The sequence below is a fragment of the Rhododendron vialii genome, chromosome 10a (genome assembly GCF_030253575.1).
Source record: "Rhododendron vialii isolate Sample 1 chromosome 10a, ASM3025357v1".
Lineage (NCBI taxonomy): Eukaryota > Viridiplantae > Streptophyta > Magnoliopsida > Ericales > Ericaceae > Rhododendron > Rhododendron vialii.
In genome coordinates, this window is record NC_080566.1 from 35019018 (window position 1) to 35045072 (window position 26055).

Consider the following 26055-nt stretch of genomic DNA (forward strand, 5'->3'; position numbering starts at 1 on the left):
AAAGACCTGTGTCAAAACACCTGGAAAAAGCTTGTCCAAACTCTCATCCTAAACAAATCTAAAAGTGACACGCAATCAATAACATGGAATGTCAGTCCCATCTTCCCAATATGGTACTCAAAGAATCTGGCTTATCTGCTGTCTAAAAATAGACTGCAGATGTGCAATCTAAGTGATCACAACTGTCGGATGGTATTTTTAATAGTTTAGATTTGTTTTCAACCTATTACTGATAATAAAAATCTTTTACCGGTAAAAGATTTAGCAAATCTAAATCATTGATTATTAAGATTGAATTACACAACCTTTTCAACAGTTGAATGCAGAGAATCCGAATCCTTCTAGAAAGAAACCGGCCTGTTGTGACAAATATGGATATGGATTTAATTTTAAGCTAGAGATGTCAACTGTATGGTTGAGTTGGGTGAAAATATATGCAGTGTGGGGCCATGTGGCCTAGCCGGCCTATGTGAACATACTAATTGCTAGCAAAGTACTGGAATCATATCTCTCACACAATAACATGGGGGTTGGTCGGTGACAAAGGAATTAAGGGTGACGTAAGAGCATCTTCGACGGAAGTTGTCAAATTTGATGTGAAACTTGTAACATGAATATTTGACACCAATTTACAATGCAACCAAGGTGTCTTCTACCATGCCAAAACTTACATGGCTTTAAAGGGAAGCCCAAGCCTGTCAACTCTGACAGCAACCTCCTCTCATGTCAAATTTCAAAAATTGACAGTTAGGATTTTGAAAATGTGTTCATTTGAATAATATAAATTGACGTAAAGATTGGAAAGGGATAACTTATATCAAATAAATAATAATTTGCATAAGGGTTGGAGAGAAGGCTTTGATGTCAAATTGGAGATACCCAACAAGAGATGCCGAAGCTGATCAGGTGGACAAGTTAAACGTATACTTTTGACATCAATTCACAATCCAACCAATCTGTCTTCTAGTATGTCACATGTGACGTGGATTTGAAGGGAGATCCAAATATGCCAATTTTGATAGCAACCTACCCTCATGCCAAATTTTTTTTTTATAAAAACTAACTATTTGAAATTTAAACGTGCGCCATTTGAGGTTTTTTTTCTCTTTAAGTTATGAGCTCTATTTTTTTGTCTGTAAATATAGATTTGAATAAACAATATTTTCTCATTCACATTATGGATTCTCCATACTCTCAATTTCTTTTCTTTTTCTCCATGCAACAATCTCAATATTGTAGTGAAATATCACAATCTCAATAGTCTAGTCCTCACAGCCATGAAAAATTTTGGCTGCCTTCTTTTTTTTTTTTTTTTTTGAGATATAGAGTTGATTGTCATTTAGAGAGAAGCCAAAGCATGATAGCGATATCAATAGATACTATATTCTTTCTTTATTTTTCAAATTTTTGGCGCTAAGAGTGATCTTGTTTTGAGCTAATGTATAAGGTGTACGTTCAATTGTGAATTACCTAAGATTAATGGGTGTTCATAGCATATAGAATTAAGTGTTGAAACAAAACCTAAAATAAAAGGAAATTGATTTTCGCGCTCTACTTTCATGAACAAAGTGGAGCGTCATTAGTAAAAAATAGCGCGCGAATATCAATTTCCAAATAAAATTACTACATGTTTTAATAAAAACAAAAATTTTTGGGTGTTCAAATGACCACCCAGACTTACATGTGGAGCCGCCACCGTGACTGTCTTGATGTTAGTATACAAGGACGATAATTCTGTCATAAACGTAAAAATACATGTGATTCCGGCCTCCGCTGATTAGAAATTGTGGGTGGCCGCTACTGACTTTCTACTACATCAACGATACCTTTCATGTGGGCTTTCTTTGGTCTGTGTGTTAACAAAGGAAAAGACATGTACAGCGACTTAACCTGCCAACTGCTATCTATCTACCTTCGGCCGAAATGTGAATGCCCAACCCATAAGTCCATACCCATGCAAAGAGGGCCCATAATGTGGTTGGCCCGTCCACCTCACTTTTTGATTAATAACGGTCCCCACTGGCCTCCTTTCTCGTTCGTAGATGGGGGCAAATCAGTCTTGATGAGAATGAATTTTTATTACTAATAATGCTGAGCGCTAGGGTATGACACGTGATCGGGGTGCTCGGCAACGCTTGTACCGGTTGGTAGACTTGCACGGTAAGAGAACCCATGAAATGATTGGGTCACTCATTCCACAAATCATGCCACAACTTTCACTACCCCATGATCCATGCCCGCTGCTCCACTATCCATGCCCGTTGCCCCATTATCCCACAACTAGGAGTGGTGCTATTTGCACCGATATACATATATACACGAAAAATGGGGTGTCTAGATCAAGCACCCTACACACATCGGATGCCGTTGATTCCCGCGTTGGGCCCCTTGGTTTTTTTTTTTTAAAATTTTTGGACGGCTCGGATCGGCCGTCCGGTGGCCGGAGACGGCCGCGCGCGGCGGTCGGTACCGTTTCCCTACAAGTTTCATCGGTGCAAATAGGATTTCCGCACAACTAGTGCACATCATGCGTTGGATCTATACAAATCACTCATACTTCCAATGAGAAGGTAGACACTTTGTTTCGGTCTTTTACAATACTTTCTCTCTGTCGTTCTCCGACTAACTTGATTGTCAGAGGGTCCACGATCGGAAACGCCACCGGTCCTTGAACTTGTTTTGCAGAAAATCCTCCCCAAAGGCTCTGAGGGTGATCATCCAAAGTGAAGAATAACTCACGCAATAAAGAACAACCAAAAGAACAAGAGATACTCTCTCTTCTCAAGCAAAGGTAGAATTTTATTAATCAACTAAATTTTAATGTCATTCTACAACTTATTTTATACTAGAAAACTAAGACCGAAAATGAATCAGCAAAACAAGAAGCTGAATCTCGGTGAATCGCTAATTGACTCAATAATTACCAAAATCAAAAGATTTGAGCTATTCCCAAATTTGATTACCAGAGAATAAAAGAAACGTACCAAAACAGACTCAATCCGAATCTCCTACAAGAATATATAGCCAAAATAATAAAACTAAATATTCTATTTCTTAAATGATAGTATAATATATCCATTTTGCATCATTCTTCCCGGCTTGAAGAAACTCGTCCTTGAGTTTATAAAGTTGGATTCGTCATAACGTGTCCGCATCAATCTTGTACCTCAAATTAATTTTTCGAACCCCAAACTGTAAAAATGAGTTTGGAAAAATAAAAGCAATATTGTGTGTCACAACTTGCTTTAAGTACGCAATCCAAATATTTTTCTTCACAACAACTTTAATATATTCCCAAAAAGGATCCATGAATTGATTACAATGATCAGCTTCAACCCCTCCGATGTTTGAATAGTACGCATGAAATTCATGTCCAAGCTTTCAATTACAATGTACTTCATGCCATCCCAATCAAATGGCTTTGGTGTAGAAAAAATATTGCTCATAGTAGGACTTGCATCAAGATACGTGGACATGGTTTTAATGCATTACATTGATCTCATAATTAATCCCATCAAAGCTTTTCATGCCCACAACTCCAATTGGCCGCTCATCCACATCACAAGTTCATTTTTTGCAGCACTATCCATAGCAATTCCAATATTTTGTCGACTTTCAGCCACTTCAATCTTGCCTCCCTCATTAAAATCATGATCTTCTTTTGCAGTGATTACATAGTCATACCCCTCTAGGTAGTCATCATATGTGGGAGGTGAATCTCAATCAACTTGTGATTGCAAAAAGAAAGTTTCAGTGTTCAAAAATATTTCATCAAATTCTTCCTCTAGTATTTTTGCCTCCACAATATTTTTCCTATCCTCACGAACACTTTTTCCAACTTCCGTTCTAAAAAATATTTCCTTTGATGAATGACTTTTGTTGGTCGACATCAAAAATAATTTTCTGGAAAAATTGGATGACAGATAGGAATCTTTATAGTGAAAAATAGATTAAAACCCCAACTGACCTTTACGAGAATGTTTAACCACAAGTTTTCTTTGATTCAAGACCGAGGCATAATTAATGGGTAAAAAGAAAGAACAAATATGGCTCTTTAATTTTTCCCACGAACAAATCTTCTCTTTTCCTTGTCGCTCACGGGTTTGTTTAAGTTGCTGCCACCATGCAGCGGCATGCCCTCGAAACTTTGTTGCAACCAAAGAAACTTGTTTGTCCAAAGGTACCTTTTTGAACTCCAAAATTTCCTCCACAGCCGCAACCCAATCCAGAAACTCATCGGGCGGCGAGCAACCCTTGAATTTTGGTATGTCCAGCTTGAAGCCCGACTCCCAACGCCTGAATGCGTCGAAACCACAACAAGCTCTTTCCTTTGTGGCCTAAGTACGACAAACGGGTTGTCGCCATCTTCATACTCGACGTCGTCACCGCTTTCCGCATTCACTCGACGTGAATGGGGATTCTGGTGTTGAGGTGCTCCTCTAGCAATAGTCAAAGCGACGAGTTGCTCTGTCAAGGCATTGAACCTGTCGTCAATGAGTTGTGCTAAGCGGGCCTCTAGTTGAGCTTCAAGTATGGCATAATCACGCTCATACGCATCGTCGGCAGTGCCATGCCGACCACCAGCACCTCGACCTCCTCCTTTTGGCGGCATTGGTGATGGATCAGGAAGTGAGCCTACGCTCTGATACCAACTGACGCAGCGTAAAAGCGAAGAATAACTCACGCAATAAAGAACAACCAAACGAACAAAAGATATTCTCTCTTCTCACGCAAAGCCAAAATTTTATTAATCAACTAAATTTTAATGTCATCCTACAACTTATTTAATACTAAAAAATTAAGACCGAAAAGGAATTAGCAAAATAGGAAGCTGAATCTCGGTGAGTCGCTAATTAACTCAATAATTACCAAAATCAAAAGATTTGAGCTATTCTCAAATTTGATTACCAGAGAATAAAAGAAACTTACAAAAACAGACTCAATCAGAATCTCCTACAAGAATTTATAGCCAAAATAATAAAACTAAATATTCTATTTCTTAAATGATATATAATATTTCTATTCTGCATCACAAACTAAGCATGAGTCTTATTGAAATGCTCAGATCAACCGTCCAACAAGTCTTTTTCTTGGGTCATTTACACCAAAATGATTCTATTCTTATACAAATGTCTGAAAAAAGTACTACCCATTAAGGTTTTCTATTTTGAAGAGAGTATTCTCCTACCTATTTCTGTAAATCAAAGTCCTTATTTTCTTTACATATGGGTGTTTGTGTAGTGAAGAGATGGGCTTAAGTTCTTCTGATACACATATTATACCACGTTGTATAACTCTTTGTCCCCGTGTCACCCGCGACAGGGCGTACTACTTGTCGGGACATAGTGATGTGTTCGGATTGACATAGCCACAAATTAAGCAGGAGGCCTCTAAATTGTGGTCGAAGCGGAGAGAGATTATTGGCGCCCAAAGCAATGTTTTGCCAATATCGCATGTGCGTGGGGTCCGCACACTTGGACAAGAGGATAGAGTATCGTTGCCCTTTGGAGTATATAAAAACATTTGGTCGGAGTGATGTAGATCAATATAAATAGCATGTTGCACCAAGATCCTAAGGCCTCGTTTGATAATAGTGATAACGAATATTGACATGTTCGAGCTCGGCTCGATCATAATTCGTCTAGCTCGAGCTCGGCTCGAGTTCGAATCGAGCAGCAAAATCTCGGCTTGAGCTCGGCTCGACAAGAATGTACAAAGCTCGAGCTCGGTCGTTAGTATTCGGTCTGGAATAAACGAGCCGGCTAGACTCGAATTCGTCAACTTTTCAGCCTTCATATTGAAAATTTGGCTAAACGAGCCGAGTCGAACCGAATATTGGCATGTTTGAGCCAAGCTGAGCCGAGCCTATATATTTCGAGCCAAGACGAACCTGTTCGCAAACCTATATATTGGCATGTTTGAGCCGAACCGAACCTATATATTTCGAGCTGAGACAAACCTGTTTGCGAACCTGTTCGAGCCGAGCCCTACTAGGTTCGAGCTTGGCTCGTATATCAAACGAGCCGCAAAATCGAGCTTGAGCTCGCACATTTATCCTTTGAACCGAGCCCTTACTGAGTCGAACCGAGCCGAACTCGTAAGCTGCTCTTATTTACAGCCCTAGATAAGATTATTAATATCATGTTTGTTTCACATGGGATAGGATTGGATTGATAATATACATTTCTATTTTTGCCCTTATGCAACAATCTTTTGTCATTCAACCGTTTAACTACTTTTCAACCACCCAAAAATAAAATAAAAACCATTCAACCAATTTTCAATTATTTCCAACCATTCAAGCCAAAAAACTTAATTACTCAAGCTGTAGTTTTTCATAACCTTTATCGAACAATCCTGTATTCTTAACTTTACCAAATTGTTCACACCAGCTTGAATGCCCCAGCAAGCACATCTGCGATCTTTTTCTTTCCTCATTTTAAGAATTTTTACAAACACCTGGTAGGCATACAAACTACATTCATCTATACATGCATACCATTAAGCAAAATGCCTTTCACGTCAGTCATTAGGATCTCACCGTACTGGAGGTTTTCTTGCTTGTTGGAGCTAGGTATTTCGAATGTCCAGCCACCAAAGAAGATGGTGTTGTCTGTTACCAACTGCTGCGTCTTTATCTGATCGTGAGAGAAATGGATGGGGGCTACGGTTTGTGCTTATAAGCTGCAGGTATTTTGGTCATTAGATGGTTTAAGCAAAGCTATCTTTGTCTTTTCGCATTGGAGGAGTGTGGACTCGACTACCAATACCATGTCCAAGAGAGGATTCCCAATACCCCAAAATGACCGGACTGCTAGTCCCTTGAACTTCCCAATCCTAACCTCAAATGTGCAAACAAGCAAGATATTGTGAGACCCATGGGATTCATACTCCCAATCCAATCCACAAGCTGGTTATCACACGGGCCCTAAAAGAATAGTCCTCTGAAATAAGTTTTAGGCCCATGAAATGAATTTCACGAAATTTGGACTCGGTGCGTAACAAAATGGGCCTTGAACACACATCCTCGGCCTGTCTCCAGCTTGAATTCCAGATCACATAACCCACAAAAAATGGACCAACTTTTGCTATATCAGCAATTACTTTTTTCTTTTATAAATCTTTGAAAGGGATTACAAAGATTCAACGGGATCACGGATACACTGGCAAAATGCCACCAGAAAATCAACCCATAGAAATGCAAGGAGCCAATCAAAACACCCAAAACCCAAAAACCTACAACCTAACACCTAAAGAACAAACTGAAAAACTCAAAGGAGCAAACCAGAGGGACAAAGTCGAAGACAAACTTGCACGTACCATGAACTAATCCGTATAGTTTGTCCCATGGCCATCACGACAAACTCCTAGGGTCCGTTTGATCAGCAAGAAAAATATAATGGAAAGTGAAAATGATAGAAAGTGGAGTGAAAGAAAAGAAAAAGAAAATGTAATTTTTTTTCTCGCATCCGTTTGATTAGGATGAAAGTTTTGCAAGAAAAATAAAATATCATTGTTTGAAAAGGAGGAAAGTTACCCAAATTAGAAGAGAAATTGGTGGAGGGAAGAGGGCAAAGAGGAAAATTAGAGTAATTATTGTTGATTTTCTCGAGAAAATATTTTTTTTTGCACATTTTGTAAGAAAAAGTCAGGCAAGCTCTCAAGTTTTAGAGGGTTGTATGGGAAAGTATACTTTCCACTACTTTCTAGGATATTCTTGCTACGTGAACACAATTTTTTTTTTCTTTCTTGCATTTTCTACTAGTATCTTGCTAATCAAACGGACCCATACATCTTGATAGGGGCATATGATTTTTTCCCTTTCTGATAATATTTTTTCTTTTGCGATAAATTCATGAACTTCATATGGGCACGTTTCTATACAATAGTTCGGGGGTGTTCCGCTTTCGCCCTTTCAAAATAAGTACTTATTTGTAATTTTCAAGCTTAAAAATAATAGACTTACAGAAATCAAAAAAATATGCAATATAAATCTTATTTGATAGATGTCGATGAGATCTATCAAACTCTGCAAAAAAAATTAAAAAATTATTTTTGCAAGCTCATTATCTTTAAGTTAAAAAATAGATCCTTATTTTTAAATACTTATTTGATAAAATAGAACGGGGCCTCATTCTTTAGGATTGTGGAATTAAGGAATATGTAGAGATGAGATCGATGCAATATATCCATACCCACCATGCAGTTCATTTGATAAAGAGATGAGAGGTCCCAAGTTAACTTTATTATTATTATTAATTTTTTTTTTTTGCCAATATTGCATATATCAATCAGGGTTAACGGAGACGGAGAGTTAGTTAGTTAATCTATAGGGGGTCCAAAAGCTGTCTATAGCCTTGAACTCCAAACACCTCTAACGAGGCTCGAACCCTGACTTTCCTTAATTATGAGAGGACCAAGAGATAAACGATGCAACTGTGGAGATGCAGTATATCCATACCCATTTATTTATTCATTTGCCAATGTTCTAGCATAAAGTTTTATGATCTTCATGTAACCATTTATTTAGATGAACTAGGGTTGTAGCCATTGGCGGTTGGCCATTCCTGGTTAGCAAAAAAGTTGCAATGCAACAGTTATTTGTAACCTCTAGTTAGGGTTAAGCCTTTTCACGAATTTTTTTTACAATGAATCTTCCTTGATCTAGCCTTTCCACTCCATTTTATAAAGAGAAGTGCTAGCTAGTTATAATACCTAAGCAAAAGTTATGGATATATAATGGCCGGTGACAGAATATACTGTGTGAGTACTTCTTTGCATGAGAAAGGAAAAGAATATCTTTAATCACACAATGCTAACATGTAATCCACTAGGCGTAGAGTTTGCATTATTGTCTAATAAAGCAAAAAATTAAAATAAAAGAATGTTTGGAAAGCATCCTAACCAAAAACTTGTTGGAAAGCACACATGCACCGACGTAACAGTGATTCTAAATTGTATTGTTTTTTTTGCTCAATTTAGATTCTAAATTGTATTGTTAGATGTAATTTAAACGTGACCTTGTTTTTGTTTTCCATTGTTTGATGAATACTTTGTGGTTATCGCGTATTGAATTTCATGAACTAGTTAAAAAAAAAAAAAAACATGAATTTTTTTCAAAATTGATAGTAGTAAAATGCATGATCTTTGCACTATATAAAAAATACATCATTTTCCAACATTTTTTTGGGAGTTAAGCGGAGCACTTCTTAGAAACTCAATTGATATGTCAATGAGTACTAAAAATCACTGAAAGGTGGTCTACTCCGTCTACAAACGTTCCCACGTACAAAAAAATTTAAGAGGGTTACAAATTTGTTAGAATAAATAGATATAATAAATAATATCGTGATCATATCGTGATATTGAGATTGAGATTTGATTGTAACTAGGATGATTTTCTTCCAAAGTTAATTGGTATATTTCCTTCCTTAATTAGGCTCTCTGTCCTTTATAAATCGAGAGCTCATTGTATAATGTTATCGAAATTAATAAAATATCTTTTCTCTCATATTTAACATGAATTCCATCGACTACTTGGTTTTTATGGATATGTTGATTCTTGTGACTCGTACTTGTCTCTGTGTGAAAACGAATACTAACCTATCAATAGTGATGCTATTCAAGGATATAACGTTGCCTCTCTTCGCCTCACAACCTGATGCTATTCAATGTCCATTGAATGTGTTTTTCTTTTCTTTTCTTCAAGCCTACACAGTACCCTTCTCCGTGGTCTGTATTTGGTCTCTCCTCGATGTACCATTTGTCGAGTTCTTAATAAAATTTTGTTGCCTATCAAAAAAAAAAAAAAAAACCTGATGCTATTCAAGTGCATGGTTTAATTCCTCATACAAATTGGTAAATGAAATATTAGGAATTTGAATAATTAAGAACGAAGCCTGTAAACTACGAGTGGTTATCCACTGCTCCAAGGACGATGCTCCAAGAGCAAGTAATAATATTCCTTAACAACAGCTCTCTGGATCAAGATCGAGTGACCTAAGAAAGCATCTCAAAGGAATATGTAGTACACATACCACAACATAAAAAGAATTATTCACATTGGACAACAGAACTTTGTTGAGTGGAGGGGAGGGGAGGGGAGAGTGGAATCTTTACCGTTGTCCTTTTTTTTTCCTCCTTTTGATTGATTCCCCTTGGTCCTTAACACACATATTCTTCTATCTTTTCTTCAGAAATCTACTTTTGGGTGGAAATCATAAAAGAAAAATAAAGGAAAAGAAAAATAAAAGGAAAAGGGTAAAGAGAGAAAAAGCCAAGTTGACGTCATGGAAGAGAAAAAAAAGTGACAGAAAAGAGGTACCCAAAAGCAAATGATGGACATAAAAAGGTGGTTGCATTGTAGCTTATCTTTGCATTAAGCTCTAGCTGTTGTTCTATTTTCCTGCAAAAAGGAAAAAGAAAGGAAAATGAATCAACTAAATTAATGGGATTGAATCCATATATATATGGGATGTGTAGAAAATAAGAATCTTTTCTAAAGGGGAATTAGAAGAAAGCAGTTGGATTATCTGCGGTTTCGATTCACGAATATACACATGCAATTCTCTTCCTTCAATGTAGGCCTATTACGGGTTTTTCTGATGATCTGAACCATTATTATCGTAGAACTCATCGGGAAAATCGTTCCTTTAAAAAATTAAGATGATTAATTGAACATCGATAGCTAGCTGAACGATCTAAATGCATGATATAGGCCGCCCTTTTTCTATAGAGAACTATAGTCTAATCACATGTCACCAATCGATCTCCGATCAACTATTATTTTCTGCATTGGAAATCCTCTAGGAGGGCTGACAAGGTATAAGTATCCTCATCAGCTAATTATTGTAATCTTTCCTAAAGATAATGAAAAATAAAAGATCTGAAGAAAAATAAAAGGACGAAACGGCTCCGAATGAGCAATTGCAGTTTGGAGTTGTAAGACCAGAGAATGCTTTCCCTGCAGGAATTAGAAGTGATATTTAAAAAACACTTTTAATTACCTTCTCCTCCGAAAATCTTTCTAATGAAAGTTAAGAAAATGATGAGCAGAGCTACCCCAGCTAATAGTCCAATGATAAGGGCAAATGTCTTTTCACCTTCAGTATGAGATGAATCTGCAATTGTAATCATCAGAAGTAGTAGAAAAGAATATCAGAAATTGAAGTAGACATTCGGAAAATGATTTTGGCACTTCAATTTATAGCACTACTTCAACAAAAGTATCAGGAATATGCCAAATTATAGCACTTCAAAGTTCAAAGTTTTGACATGACCGTTTGGTAATAGAATTCCAATCATACGTTACGGAGTATTGTCCTACTCATCACATAGTTATGTGCGGATGGCCTCATCAAATCTTCGTCGAGGATCTTGGAATTGTAGGTAAGGTTCTACTACAAGAGCGCTAAAGTGTATGTTTAGCCTTACTAAGTGTTTGTAGAGACTTGAGTCGAATTAAATGAGGGACTTGGTGGCCTGTGTTTAGTAATGCTATCAAATGTATGGCTATCGAATGTTTTGCTCACAAATTAAAATTTGAATGTCTTATGACACCAACAAAGCGAATTCTTAAAATAATTATTTACTTAAAGAATTTATAATGTCAAAATTCTAATGCATAAAAGTTTTGTAAATTTTTTTTCGAAATTGTAAAGTCATTACCGTTGGATTGAGAGTAACCATGAGCCCCACTAGTTGAGTATCTAGCATAACACTTGGCCAAGTACATATCCCCATAAACCGCGGTCCCACAATCGCTCTTCAACCGCCGGATCGCCTCCGATAAACAATCTTGACACTGGCCCCCATTCAAGTCCCCCACGCACTGCGCCACACCCTGCACGTCAGCTGACCCGCCAACTCTATAGGCTCCGGTTGCCCCACCCATACTTCCCAGCACCAAATCTCGACCGTTCATTGCCTCCGTAGCGTACCCAACCGACGGCCCACATTTCTTCAACACCACGGTCTTATCTTCCACCCCAAAAAAGGAAGTGTTATCGTACTTCACGAAACACCCTTGTAACTGTACAGCCCCGCCACAGTTCTGGGAACACAGCACGCCGAGTTGACTCACCGAGCGAGCGACACACGTGGCACAATCGGGCATCGAGAGGTCGGCTCGGCATTGGTAGAGACCGTAGATTATGTCTTGTTGGCTTGAGCCCATTACGGTGAACTTGTCGTAGGAGTTGTAGGTAGCTGAGTTGACAAGGGAGGTGAGGAGCGAGTCGAGGTTCAACTCGTAGGGCGAGTTTCGTGGGTATTTGATTTGTGAGCAGCCGCCGTAGACGAATGAGTCGGTGGAGGATAGGGAGGGGGTGAAGAGGGATGAGAGAGAGAGGAGGAAGGTGGTGAGCAGGAGGGAGTAAAGAGAAGGGACTGTTGTTGCCATGTCGATCGAGAGAGAGAAAGAGAGAGAGAGAGAGAGAGAGAGAGGGGACTAGGTTGGTAATTAATGCAATACCAGTCTCTATGGTCTTATATCTCTCATTAGTCAAAACTTTGACCAATAATGTTTACTTTTGGTTTATCTTGGGAATTGGATATGTTTCACTAATTAAAATAAACAATTATTTTTTAATTGAGTACTTATTTTTTAATTAAAGGTGATATTTTATGAGAAAATAACTTATCTTGTAAAATGAAAAATAAATACTTAAAAAATAAGAATATTAACGAAACGGAACAGGGTCTAAGTTTTTAACAAATAAAATCCGAATAAGTGCATGTTTAGGCTCTGTTTGATAAAATTGTCAGTTTTTTAATTTTCATTTATGAAAAATAAGAAATGAGTTTTTATTTATTTATTAAAATTAAAAACAAAAAAAGTATTAGGGGACCATAATATTTTTTGTTTATTTATTTTTAGGCTACCGGAAGTATTTTCAAAATAAATGAAAACTCATTTTTTGTGTTTCTAGAATTTTCGTAAATTAGTGGAATTGAATATGTATTTTATAAACAAAAATAGTAACACAAACAAATTAATGGTGCCTGTTTCAAAAACTATCGGATACAAAAACAAAAAACTGAAAATACAAACTTTTTCAAACAGAGCCTTAGGTGGCTTGTTATTACACTACTGAAAATACTATTTCTAAGGATTATTTTTTCTCACCAAAGTAGAACTAAATGGAATTTCGCAAAAAGATTTTTCGAAATTTACGTTACGAACCAGGCAATTTTGAAAAACATATTTCAACTTTTAAGAATTACTATAATAGAGTCGGTTAACAGCAAAGCCAATATCTCTTACAGTCAATGATCTTGTCTAAGTTAGTGTTTCCCAAATTATTATGCAGGCTAATTGTTTACAAACGATTTGAAATTTGTTATCAGCTTCATACGTCGTAGAAAAGTGTCATTGTCTAACACATAATAGTACGTATTAGTATTATTGATTAAACTGAAAAGATGAATAAAATGTGAAATCATTCTGTATATGGATTCTTCACGTACAGAAGTTATATATGTGTGTATATGTTAGAGTGCCATCATATTTTGATGGAATATTCTTTGGAAATTAATTTTTTCACTTTTGACAAAAAAATTTAAAATATTCCACTTAGGGTACTTCGAAGCTAAGCATTTTAAGAAATCGCTTTAAGCCATGCAAGCCAGCCATGAAAAGGATTTGAGCCTTGCCAACACAAATGTGTCTTTTGTTTTTCAAAAATAATCCCAAGGGCCAACATACCTACTCGATTTGGGACAAGATTCTGACTACTGACTTTTCGTTTCAGTAAAAAAAATAGTATTACTAAGGCTTTGTTCCGCTAACAAAGAAGATGGGCCCCCATAATCCCTTCTCAGACCTTCAAATGATCAAACACCCTTCGTTGGATAGTAAACCCGTGATGTAGCACTTACCATACTTTGGATTTTAATCCTAGACCACCAAGCTAGGCACCAACCCATACCATTGCAATTGTTTTTATTCCGTCAAAATTTATCTTGACTCATATTTAATTGGGAGTAGATAAATAATTACATGATATACAAGATGTGTGATCTAATCCTACATAAATTACATGGGTGTGATGATTTGGAGGAAGGTGCCTCTTTTTCAGTAGAGCTCTGATTTCGATTTCTGTCCCGATTGGGTGTCTGTTTGATGTTTTTGTTTGCTACTCTTGTAGCTGGTTGATGCTTTGCAAGGTTTTGCTTTGGTTGTCCTCTTGATGTTTCTGTTTGACTAATCAAGAATTCACAAAAGTTTGGGATAAAAAATACAATCGCTAATTTTTTTAAATTAGCACAAAAAATACTAAAAAAAAAAATTTCTTAGTGGAATGGGGTCGGAGTTGCTGTTTGTTAGTCGCGGTTTTCTCAGCGTCCATCTCCTGGTTCGGCTGTGGGGATTGTTGTTGGTTGGTTTTAGTTTTTGTTGTTGATCTTGTTTTGAGTTGTTCTCCCTTCCGGAGTTGGCGTGTTGGTGCTATCCTCTTTTCTTTTGTCGGTATCTTGTAGTAAAAATTTTCTCTTTGTGGGTCTCAGTATAACTTTTGCTTGTCCTTGTTCGTTTTAATATTTGTTCCCATTTCAAAAATCAATGAAATCCTAGTCGGAGGATCGATTACTCTCAGCGATTTGTACGTGTATAGGGCCATTTCACCTCATGCAAATGTGTGAAGAGATGTAGAAGGGGCTAAAGTTAGTCCGGTTCATCACTCTTCGTTACCCAAAAAAAGAAAAAGGATAGTACTTTGAAAAACGTGTGAAGCCCAAGAGCTTATCACTGTGCTGGTAGTGTTGAATGGTAAGAGACGAAACCTTAGATGTGAAGAAAGACCGACTCAGTAGTGGGTCATTTTTTTAGCTGGTTCGCTTTTTGTTTGTTGGTTTTTCACTTTTTCTTTTTCTTCTCTTTTCCACTTTCTTATTTTGATCACATCTCAGGTTGGTTTAATATACTGACTAGACCATTTCCAGTATACCTATATATATAGGAAGGGATAAATTATGTTTTGGGTATCTAGCAACGTTTGCTTTGTAAAGTTGAGATCTTTTATAACTTGGTTTAACATTTTGCAAATTTGAGGAAATTTCTTGGGTGGAGTCTGATTGCATACGTTAAGACGGCTAGTAGACCATTTCCGGATTTTATAAGGGATTCCGCACGGTCTTACCGTACGGGACTCCTCTTTTCTGATCGAATTGCGACGATCCGAGCCGCTCAAAGTGATCAAAACGTGATTTTAAGGGTACCTTTCAAGAAATCAGCAAAAAAAATGATCGGGAAGGGCTTGATTTGAACAATTTTTTATTGAACAGTTCAGTAAAAAACTGCTCGGACCCTTCCTGATCATTTTTTTTGCTGATTTCTTGTAGGTACTCTTAAAATCACATGCTGAACACATTGAGCGGCTCGGATCTTCGCAATTCGATCGGGAAAGGGGAGTCCCGCACGGTAAGACTGTGCGGGATTCCTCATTGGATCCTAAGTATGTGTGTATATATATACACACACACACGAACGAGGCGGTTCAAGAGACAACCCGTGTGTGTGTGTGTGTGTGTGTGTGTGTGTGTTTGTTTGTATATATAATATACACACACACATACATACATACACACACACGCACACACACACACACATATATATATATATACACACACACACACACACACATACATACATACATACACACACACACATGTATTTTGAGTTATGTGTACATATGGAATGTACCAAGTACATATAGATTTTGTGGGGTCCACTTCGGCTCTCACATAGATGATTCGAACCACCCATTATTTTTAAAATATTTTTTTATGAAACCTTGTAAAAAATCAACTCAACGCAATATTGGTAAAGATTTTTTCTAAATTTGTAAGAAAGAAACTGAATAGTTAAGTAGTTGTACCCCCACAAATTCAGGAAAAATCCTTAGCGATATCGGGTTGAGCTGATTTTTTACAAGCTCCATAAAAAAATATTTTAAAAATAATAGGCGGTTCAAGTCATTTTTGTGAGACCCGAGGTGGGTCCCACAAAATACATACGTACATAGTATATACATTCCATATGTACCCATAGCTTTACTCTATTTTTTTCCGTTTAATTCTCTTTCCTTTGAGCTCAAAATGACATCGTTTTTTTTCTTTTGTCATTTTCAATGAAAGTGTACTCTCAACGATTGATTTGGTAATAGGGGCGGTTTTAAGCATTGGGGCATCACACGAGAGATCCAAACTCAAAGCCAAGTTTGAAGTGGCGGCCGGGTAGTTGAGATCCTCTGATCATTTGATGATCTCTCGTGTGAAGCAAAATGGAACCGATCATTAATCTATTTTGACGATCGAAACAGTTCATTTCGTAAGTCTCTCGATGTGTTTAATGTCTTCAATAAAGATCAATTTCATTAGACATCAGCATCCAGTTGAAAGAATCATATTTGCCACAAGTGAAATAGATGGTCAGAGTCTGACGGTGTATTTTGCTTGCAACAAAAATCATTCGACCAAACTTTTATCAATGTCCGATCAACCTTATTTTTCCAATAGACACTAAGCACGTGGAGACCTACAAAATGAACCATTCAAATCATGAATTAAGACCGTGATCGATTAGTCCCGTTTTGCATCACATGAGAAACTATCACATAAGAGGATTTTAATTCAAGACTTCAAGTGCGAGAGGGGGTTCAAGGGCGGGCCGTGCTGGGCCATTGGAGACACCCGGACACTCACCTTCAGCCATATTGTTTTTACTCGAATTTAAAATTTTTCCCCGGGCATGGAAATTGTGGGTTTTCCACCACCGTCATTGTCAGCCCCATTGTGTGTTTATTATTGTAATCTAATCTGTCCATCTTGTAATGCCCAGAGAGTAGTACCACGCAAAAAATCAACTTTAATATAGGACATTGATAGGTGTATCAAAAATTTAATTTTGATTTATAAAATGGATGCTCTGATTCTGTCAATAATTTTAGAGTTAAACCGTCAATGACCGTCCATTTTACAAATCAAAATTAAATTCTCATGTGATGTACCTATCGATGTGCGATCGATGGAATAGTGTTTTTTTTTGTGTGCATAAATCTAATCCCATATGGACCCTACAGCATGAATGACTCAAGTTACTACAATAAAGTGATAAACACAAGGTGGGTACCACAATAGCGGTGGCGGAAAACACATGGTTTCCGCCGTCAGTAGAAAGAATTTAAACTCGTTTTACTCATAATGTAAATATGTAGCTGGATGCACATGCACCGTTGGTACGCTGTCCTTTTGTTCGGATATGATTATCTCAAACCATTGATTAAGCGTCCAAGACAATCTAAAACCTCTCCCAATTACTAAAAAGCTGGATGATATATAAAAGGAAAAAAGGTCAAGCGTGTACAGCAGCCATGGACGCCGGCTGCCCCACCATTCTCCTCCTCTCCTTTTCTCCCTCCCCTCTCTTGTTTCTTTTCCCCTTATCAACACCTGAATCTTACAATCAAGACTGAAACACGCATAAGTTTCATTACAAGAGACCCCTAGCGCTTTCAAATACTGAAAAATCGAAGAGGAGGTGCGCTGATAGAGGAAGCTGAAGATTGTCTCACCGCTAGCCCTTTTAAGGACCAAAAAGGTTAATAAGCGATTTTTTAAGCGCCCTTTTGACCAAATTTTTTCCTCAATTTTTCTTTCGTCAGTTTTTTGATTATTCTTTTTAATTTTCTAATTAGATTTAGATCAAAATTTTACACCATTGATCGTCTATTTAATCATACACGGAGAAAGAATAAATTGATGGGGCATCAACAATTATATGATTTAGCACATTTGTCTTGAAATAATTCATAGCTAGATCAATTGCGAAAATAAACTATACAAAAGTTTTGGTTCATGATGCACATTGTTTTTTTTTTTTCTTAACTCGATGATCCAGCAGACATCACCGATTAGGTCAATCAGCTCGATCTACGGCCTCATAATTGAGACAATTTCCAATTTTCATTTTCATACATCCTTTTTTCATAATTTATGGAAGGAATCATTTGGTTTCCTAACCTATTATAAAAAGATTTTATTTTTATTTTTATTTTTTATTACTAGATGTCCGGCCCAACTTCAAGTTCAAGAACCACAATATCGATTTAAAAAAATAATAATAAGAAGAAGAAAATGCAAAATAGAGCTTTAGTTGCTCAAATATCAATGGCTCGATCATCACCTCCACATGCTCACTCAACGGCCCATATATCTCTCATTTTAAAGATAAGGTTCACACGTGACTAGTCCAAAGGATCACAGCCTAAGTCTCATAACTCGAGAGCGTGAATGAGTCTTTGAATCACATTCAAAACTATTAAAATATGTAATAACGAGAATTCAGACCGCAAGAACAGTGCGAGAATTGAAGATTATGCGGCTAAGGTCGCAGCTAACAAGCCTGCCAAATTTGGAAAGTATCCTAAACACTAGGAAAAACCCAATCTACAATCCGAAACCCAATTGACATGGGATTGAGAAATTTTTGGAAGCCAAGCGGGCACCAAGTGGTGCTCGATCGAGCAGCGCAACTAGACCGTTTATTTCGGTTTTGGACGGCTTGAATTTGAAGAGAGAAAGAGGAGATCGAGAGAGTACTTGTGGGGTGAGAGAAGAAAGAGTGTTTCAATCTAGTCTGTCTAACACTTTTGGATGGTCCGGATAGGCTGCTCAGACATCACGTAGGCACGATCACATGGTACCTACCTGGCACCCAAGAACATGGGATTTGTTGAACAAAATACGCGGTTTTTTAAACAAGGTTTCCTTGATTAATTTTTTTTTAAAATTTTATCCGCGGTTTCCTTAATCACATAGGAAACCTAAACAAACTCTATTTTATAAGCACAAAACCGACTTAAAAAAGGAATTGCTCCCAATTAATGATCTCTATTTAAAGCAACCCCGCACCCTTTTCAAAGTGCAGCTGTGAAAAACAATTTTGAGAATCAGATTTTCTTAGTTGGTTTGCTTGAAAAATAGTTTTAGAAGCAGCCTTCGAATAGACGGCGATCGTGGAGATGAATGCCGACACCCTCTGGCGTATCACTGCGGATTTCAACATGTTTTACTATGGAAGTGTTTTGCTGGGAGTACCATGGTCGCACCCGGGGTCGATAGGGATGGAGATCGCAGCCCTCGTTCACGAGGAACAACAGAAACAACAAGAACAAGAACAAGAACAAGAACTCATGAGGATATACTCAAGAGCACAAAAGGAGAAGGAACAAGCACGACGACGAGATGAAGAAGATCAAGAGCGCGAGAACATGCAATTACGAGCGCAAGAAGAAAGGGAGCAACAAAAATTGAGTGACGAGGAGGATGAGCAGTTTTGCCTTGAGTTGGAATCGCGCTGTGTTACCCGTAGAGCTGTCCGGCAGGGGAAAGAGAGGCAGAGGAAGTTCCAAAGGAAGCCAACTGACCATAAGAAGAAATATTAAGGGATCGTCAAGAAATAAAAGATCGATGAAGGGTAAATTTTTTGATGGTTTAAGGTTTAGCTCTTGTCCAGGGTCTATAGTTCTGATGATAGTAATTCGTAGATTTTATTTATTTAGCTATAAATGTATCAATTAAACATGGCAGTTCTAATTTGCTTGTTCCTTAATTTCTTGATGGAATTACTGCTTGATGCGATTTGTTTTGTCTTGAATCTAGAGATTTTATTTCTTGTTGGAATTATTGCTTGATCAGATTTGTTCTGTATTGAATCTCGAATTTTACTCTGATTTTATTCAAAACCCGAATTGCACAGAAAGAATAATTTTGTGAACATCTTGGAGAAAGATAAATAATTTACATCTTCAACGGTATTGTTCTCGGTTAAAATAAACGAAAAGTAGTATAATTTTTATTTCTTTTAGCTTACCTTTATGCATTTTTCGTTTGGGTTTGTTGCATAGGGTTTATAGTAGTATTAGAATTGGGATCTTGAATTTATATTATTCCTTTTTCAATTTCTATTGAATTATCGATGAACAGTTGGCAATATTTTTATTTCTAAATAGGAAAAGATTCAATTAATTATATTGGTTCTGTTGTTAATCATCACGAATATAGACAAAAAAATAGATTAAAATATTTTTTTTGAGAAAATTCTAATCTTGATTGCAAATACTCTAATTGTGAAGTTTGTAGTACGTGTGTGTCATTAGGTTGGACACAAAGTAGCCAGAAAGGTTGATTTTTGTAAACAATAATTCACCAATTAACGAGAACAGAGACTAAAATTTTAACTTCCAAGAATCATTACAAATAATTGACCAGGATTGACTTCTTGAAATTAGACGGCACGAACATAATTTCTTGTAAAGTTTCTAATTCCGTTGTGGATGGCCTTTCACCCGGACTAAGGAAGGAACTACGACTCTATAGACTTTATTCAAAATAATGTGACTTTGACTCTACGGGCTTGCATTCTTCTGGGAGAGGTCTAGGATGGTCTAGGATTTAGCACGTTTGCCTTGAAATAATTCTTAGCTAGATCAATTGCGAAAATAAACTATACGAAAATTTTGTTGCCATGATGCACATTAATTTGCATAGGTCACTGATTTGATCAATCGGCTCAATCAACTTCCCACATATTTCTCATATTTTAGAGATAAGTTTCACACGTGTATGATCCAAAGGATCATAGCCTAAATCTCATAACTCGAGAGCGGAAAAGAGTCGCATTCCAAACTATTAAATTCTGCGATAACGGGAATTGAGAACCCTAGAGCAGTGCAAAAGATTTATGATTATGTGGCTAAGGTCGGAACTAACAATTAAACCTGCCAAATTTGGAAGGCAAGTAGAACATTACGAAAAACCCAATCTACAATCCGAGACCTAACAAACAAGGTTTCCATAATCACATAGGAAACCTAATAATTAATTAACGAGTACACAAGGTTTCCATAATCACATAGGCATGTAGAAAAAGTGGTTTTGCCGACAATCCCAAACCCTAAACAAACTCTGCTTATAAGCACAGCACCGACTTTAAAAAGGAATTCGTCCAAATGATATCTCTTATATAAAGCACCCCCACACCCTTTTCAAAGTGCTGTGAAAACAATTTTGAGAATCAGATTTTCTTTTGCTTGAAAAATATATTGTTTTAGAAGCAGTCTTCGAATCAATGGCGATCACAAAGATGAATGCCGACACCTTCATACGTATCATTGGAGATTTCAACCTGTTAACTTACTATGAAAGTGTCTTGCGGGGAGTACCATGGTCGCATCCGGGGTCCATTGGGATGGGGATCGTAGCCCTCGTTCACGAGGACCAACGTAAACGACAAGGACAAGAACTCATGGGGATATACTTGCAAGCACAAAAGGAGAAGGAACAAGCACGACGACGAGATGAAAAAGAAGATCAAGAGCGCGAGAAGATGCAGTTACGAGCGAGAGAAGAAAGGGAACAACAAAAATCGAGGGACGAGGAGGATGAGCAGTTTTGCCTTGAATTGGAATCGGGCTTTGTTACCGGTAAAGTGCGGCAGGGGAAAGAGAGGCAGAGGAAACTCCAAAGGAAGCCAACTCAGATGAAGAAATATTGAAGTCAGGTCTATAGTTCTCATGATAGTAATTATTAGTAATTAACATGAATTAGATTTATCACGTAGGTTTTAACATGAATTAGGTTTTGTCCTAAAGACAAATACTATGCGTATATTTTATCTATTAAGCTATAAATGTATCGATTAAACTCGGCAGTTCGAATTTGTTTGTTTGTTCCTTTCTCGTTGGAATTATTGTTTGATGCGATTTGTTTTGTCTTGAATCTAGAGATCTTATTTTTTTGTTGGAATTACTGCTTAATGAGATTTGTTCTGTCTTGAATCTCGAAATTTTACTATATTTTTATTTCAAAAGATGATTATCACATGAAGATATATCAACGTGCACACGAAGATATATCAACACATGATAGATACATAAATAGGCCAGTGATCGATGTTGCACTCTCCTATCAGTTGTACCACCATGCCATATGAATTTCTTGTCTTTCCTAAGAAACACATCTCCTCTTTCGAAGATACAGTTTGATTTGCAAAAGCTTGCCTAACTAGGTATCATGCTCAATATGATTTCTAGAGAATTAACTTTTTCGAGATACTCAGCGAGGTGCGGGTTGGAACACTATAGGCGTCCGCAATTCAGGGGCGGTGACAGCAAGCGGTTGCGACGATGCCATGTTAGGGTTTGCTTTCTCAGGGGTTTCTAGGCTTGGGCTTTGACTCATTGGAAGACTCAGATTGGCCCATTAGGTGATTTACGGGCTTTGCCCCTTTGGTGTATTGACTTTTACCCTTTTTGATATTGGACGCTCGATGTACTCTTTGTTGATTGTTAATAAAATTTATTTTGCCGATTAAAAAAAATGTATGATAAGGTTTTTGATCAATATGAAAGGGGTAAGAAAAGAAAAAGTTGCAAATTTCTTTACTTTTTCAAGTAAGTAAAAGAGATGAAAATTTGTGAAAATGAGGGAGAAAAAGTGACATGATTCTTTGTTTGTCAATTAGCATTGTCCGTGGTTGACCCATTAAAGACTTGACCCACTTATAATTTATCCAATTTGACTAATACCCACCCGTCGTCAACAGAGAGTATAATTTTTAATTCTTTTAGCTTACCTTTTATGCATTTTTTTAATCTAGAACCTTTTATGCATATGTTCCAACACAATTACGTAATTTTGCAAAGTCAACGGGCACACTTTAACTTTTTTAAGGAACGTGCACACAAAGATATATGATTGATACGTTCTCATTTATTTTCACAAGGGAAATAGATAGTCAAATTTTGACCATGTAGTTTGTTTGTGCAAAAAATCGTTCCACCGAACTTATACCAATCTTCAATCAACATGATTTTTTCCATAGACAATAACCACATGGAGACCAACAAAATGAATAATTCAGATCATGAATTAGGACAATGATCAGTCCAGTTTTGTATCACATGAGAAACTATCATACGAATGAATCATAATTTGAGGGCAAGCGAAGTCCGGGGGTGGGCGGGGCAGGGTTGGGCCGTTGGAGGCATGGTGCGGGGACACTCACCTTCACGCTTCAGCCATATTGTTTTTACTCGAGTTTAAATTCTTTCTGCCAATGATCGAAATCGTGGGGTTTTCGTCACAGCCATTGTCTGCCCCATTGTCCGTTTGTTTATTACTGTAATCTAAACCATCCAACTTGTAATGCCTGCAGGGTAGTATATCCAATTAAAAAAATCAACTTTTTCCTGTCTTTTTCTCGGACTTCGGGTTGGTGCGTGCTGTGCAGTGAGGTGCACAGCACCACCTAGCAGTCGGATCGTGCATCCGATGGCTCGGATCTCATCTCGGCAAACAATGATCGAGAGCCGTTCATTGTTAAGATGAGATCTGAGCTGTCGGATGCACGATCTAACGGCTCAGAGGTGCACAGCAAGGTACTACGCACACCATTGCACAACACCATCCTCCAATTCCTTTTTCTCTCTGTCTGTTTGATTATTTTTTTAAAATATTACATCATCATTGATCGTCTATTTAATCATAAGTACGTGGAGAAAGAATAAACTGATAAGGAATCGACAATTAATTATATGATTTTGCACATTTGTCTTGAAATAATTCATAGCTAGATCAATTGCGAAAATAAACTAAACAAAAATGTTGGTTCCATGATGCATGTTAGTTAGTTTTTTTTTTTTTTTTTTTTTAACCCGATGATCCAACAGACGTCACCGTTTTGATCAATCAGCTCTACGGGCTCGTAATTGAGACAATTCCAATTTTCATTTTCATACTTCCTTTTTTCAAAATTTATTGAAGCAATCAATTGGTTTCCTATCCTGCTATACAAATAGTTTTTTTTTTTTTTAACCGGATGTCTGACAGATTAAAAGAATAGAAGAACTACAATATAGATTCTTTTTTTAAATTAAGACTCCGTTTGTTTCGATGTAAAATGTTTTACAATGTAAAATATTTTCATGTAAAATATTTTTTCAGAAAACAAACTTCAAACTTTTATTTTCCTGTGTTTAGTTGGCACTTGAAAATATTTTCAGAAATCAACAAAATGGTGTAGAGAGAGAGATGGGGAGCTTAAACGGTGGAGAAATATGAGATTATTGGAATTGAACGCGAGTCAGGATTGACGATCGAAAAAAATTAGCAGCGAGAATTACAGTAGAAGGCAATGGGTTCTTTTCGAAAAATAACTTACGGAAGATTTAAGGGTAAGTCATTTTCATCCAATTGATGGAAAATGTTTTACATGTAAAATGTTTTTCCTCATTTTTTACACAACCAAACACCGGAATAAGTAAAACATTTTACCGAAAAATATTTTACGTCCAAACAAACGGAGCCTAAAAGAATAAGAAGATGCAAAATAGAGCTTTAGGCCCCGTTAAGTTGCACGAAAAGGAAGAGAAATGATGAAAAAATCAATTTTTCTATAACTTTCTACATGTTTAGTTGTGAGAAAAGTTGTAGAACTCACAACTTCAACTTTCCTATTGAGAAACACTTTCCTGCAAAATAGATCTTGCAAAAAAACAAAGGAATTCTTTACTTCACTTCACCTCACTTTATTTTTTCTGAAACCTAATTCTTCATGCAACATTCTTGACAACTGAACAGAACCTTAATTGCTCGATCAACAACTCGTCACCTCCACATGCTCAATTAATTGCCCACATATTTATCATTTTGGAGATGATCATGTTCACACGTGACCGGTCCAAATGATCGATCACAGTCTAAGTTTCCTAACTCGAAAGTATGACAGAGTCTTTGAAACACATTCTAAATTATTAAAATTTGCGATAACGCAAATTGATAACGTGAGCGGAGTACAAAATTAAGAATTATGTGACTAAGGTCGGAACTAACAAACCTGCCAAATTTGGAAGGAATGTAGAACATTACAAAAAACTCAATCTACAATCCGAAACCTAATTGACATGGAATATGTTGAACAAAATCCGTACTAAAAACAAGGATTGTCATCTTCGAGGAATTTTTAGATGCAAACAGGGTATGGTACATGTGGTATCCGGCAGTGCATCTGAGCCGTCTAAAGGTGTTTAGGACAACCCAAATCCGAGCACCTTCTCTCCTATTTAGCCGACTACTCTCTCTCTCTCTCTCCTCTTTTCCTCTACTCAGATTTCGACCACCCAAAACACATTTGGACGGCTCGGATGGGCACTGGATACCGCCATGTGGAATCCAATTTGCACCCAAAAATTTATGGTCATCTTCTTTTAGAGATGCAATCCGACTCACCAAGGTTTCCATAATCACATAAGAAACCTAATAACGAAGGACAATCCCAAACCTAAACAAACTCTGTTTATAAGCACGTAACCAATTTTAAAAAGGAATTCGTCCAAATGATCTCTTATATAAAGCACCCCCCACCCCCTTTTCAAAGTGCTGTGAAAAAACAATTTTGAAAATCAGATTCTCTTAGTTGGTTTGCTTGAAAGATAGTTGTAGACGGAGTCTTAGAATCAAAGGCGAATTGGCGATCATGGCTATGAATGCAGAAACCCTCATGGAGATGAGTACCGAAACCCTCATGGATGCGTATATCACTGCGGATATTCACCTTTTTTACTATGAAAGTGTCTTGCGGGATGCACCATGCTCGCATCCGGGGTCCATTGGGATGGAGATCCCAGCCCTCGTTCACAAGGAACAACGTAAACGACAAGAACAAGAACTCATGAGGATATGGAGTACTAAGGAGCACAAAAGTAGAAGGAACATGCACAACGACGAGATGAAGAAGAAGATCAAGAGCGTGAGAACATGCAGTTATGGTCGCGAGAAGAGAGGGAACAACAAAAATTGAACCACGAAGAGGATGAGCAGTTTCGCCTTGAGTTGGGAAAGGGAGGCAGAGGAAGTTCCAAAGGAAACCAACTCATAAGAAGAAATATTAAGTGATCATTAAGGGGGGAAAAAAAATGTTGGGTAAATTTTTTGATGGCTTGGGGTTGAGGTCTTGTCTAGGGTCTATAGTTCTGGTGATAGTAATTCGTAGATTTA

General features: G+C 37.2%; 1 protein-coding gene across 1 annotated transcript; it reads right to left on the minus strand.

Annotated features, from left to right (window-relative positions):
* Positions 1-10012: 10012 nt before the first annotated feature.
* On the minus strand, positions 10013-12458 carry LOC131303767 (plasmodesmata-located protein 7). The gene is made up of 3 exons (XM_058330759.1): positions 11668-12458; positions 11007-11120; positions 10013-10405 (listed from the first exon to the last, which is right to left on the minus strand). Exons 1-3 carry the CDS (start codon positions 12398-12400, stop codon positions 10398-10400), a joined length of 855 nt encoding a protein of 284 aa, XP_058186742.1. The 5' UTR covers positions 12401-12458; the 3' UTR covers positions 10013-10397.
* Positions 12459-26055: the final 13597 nt, after the last annotated feature.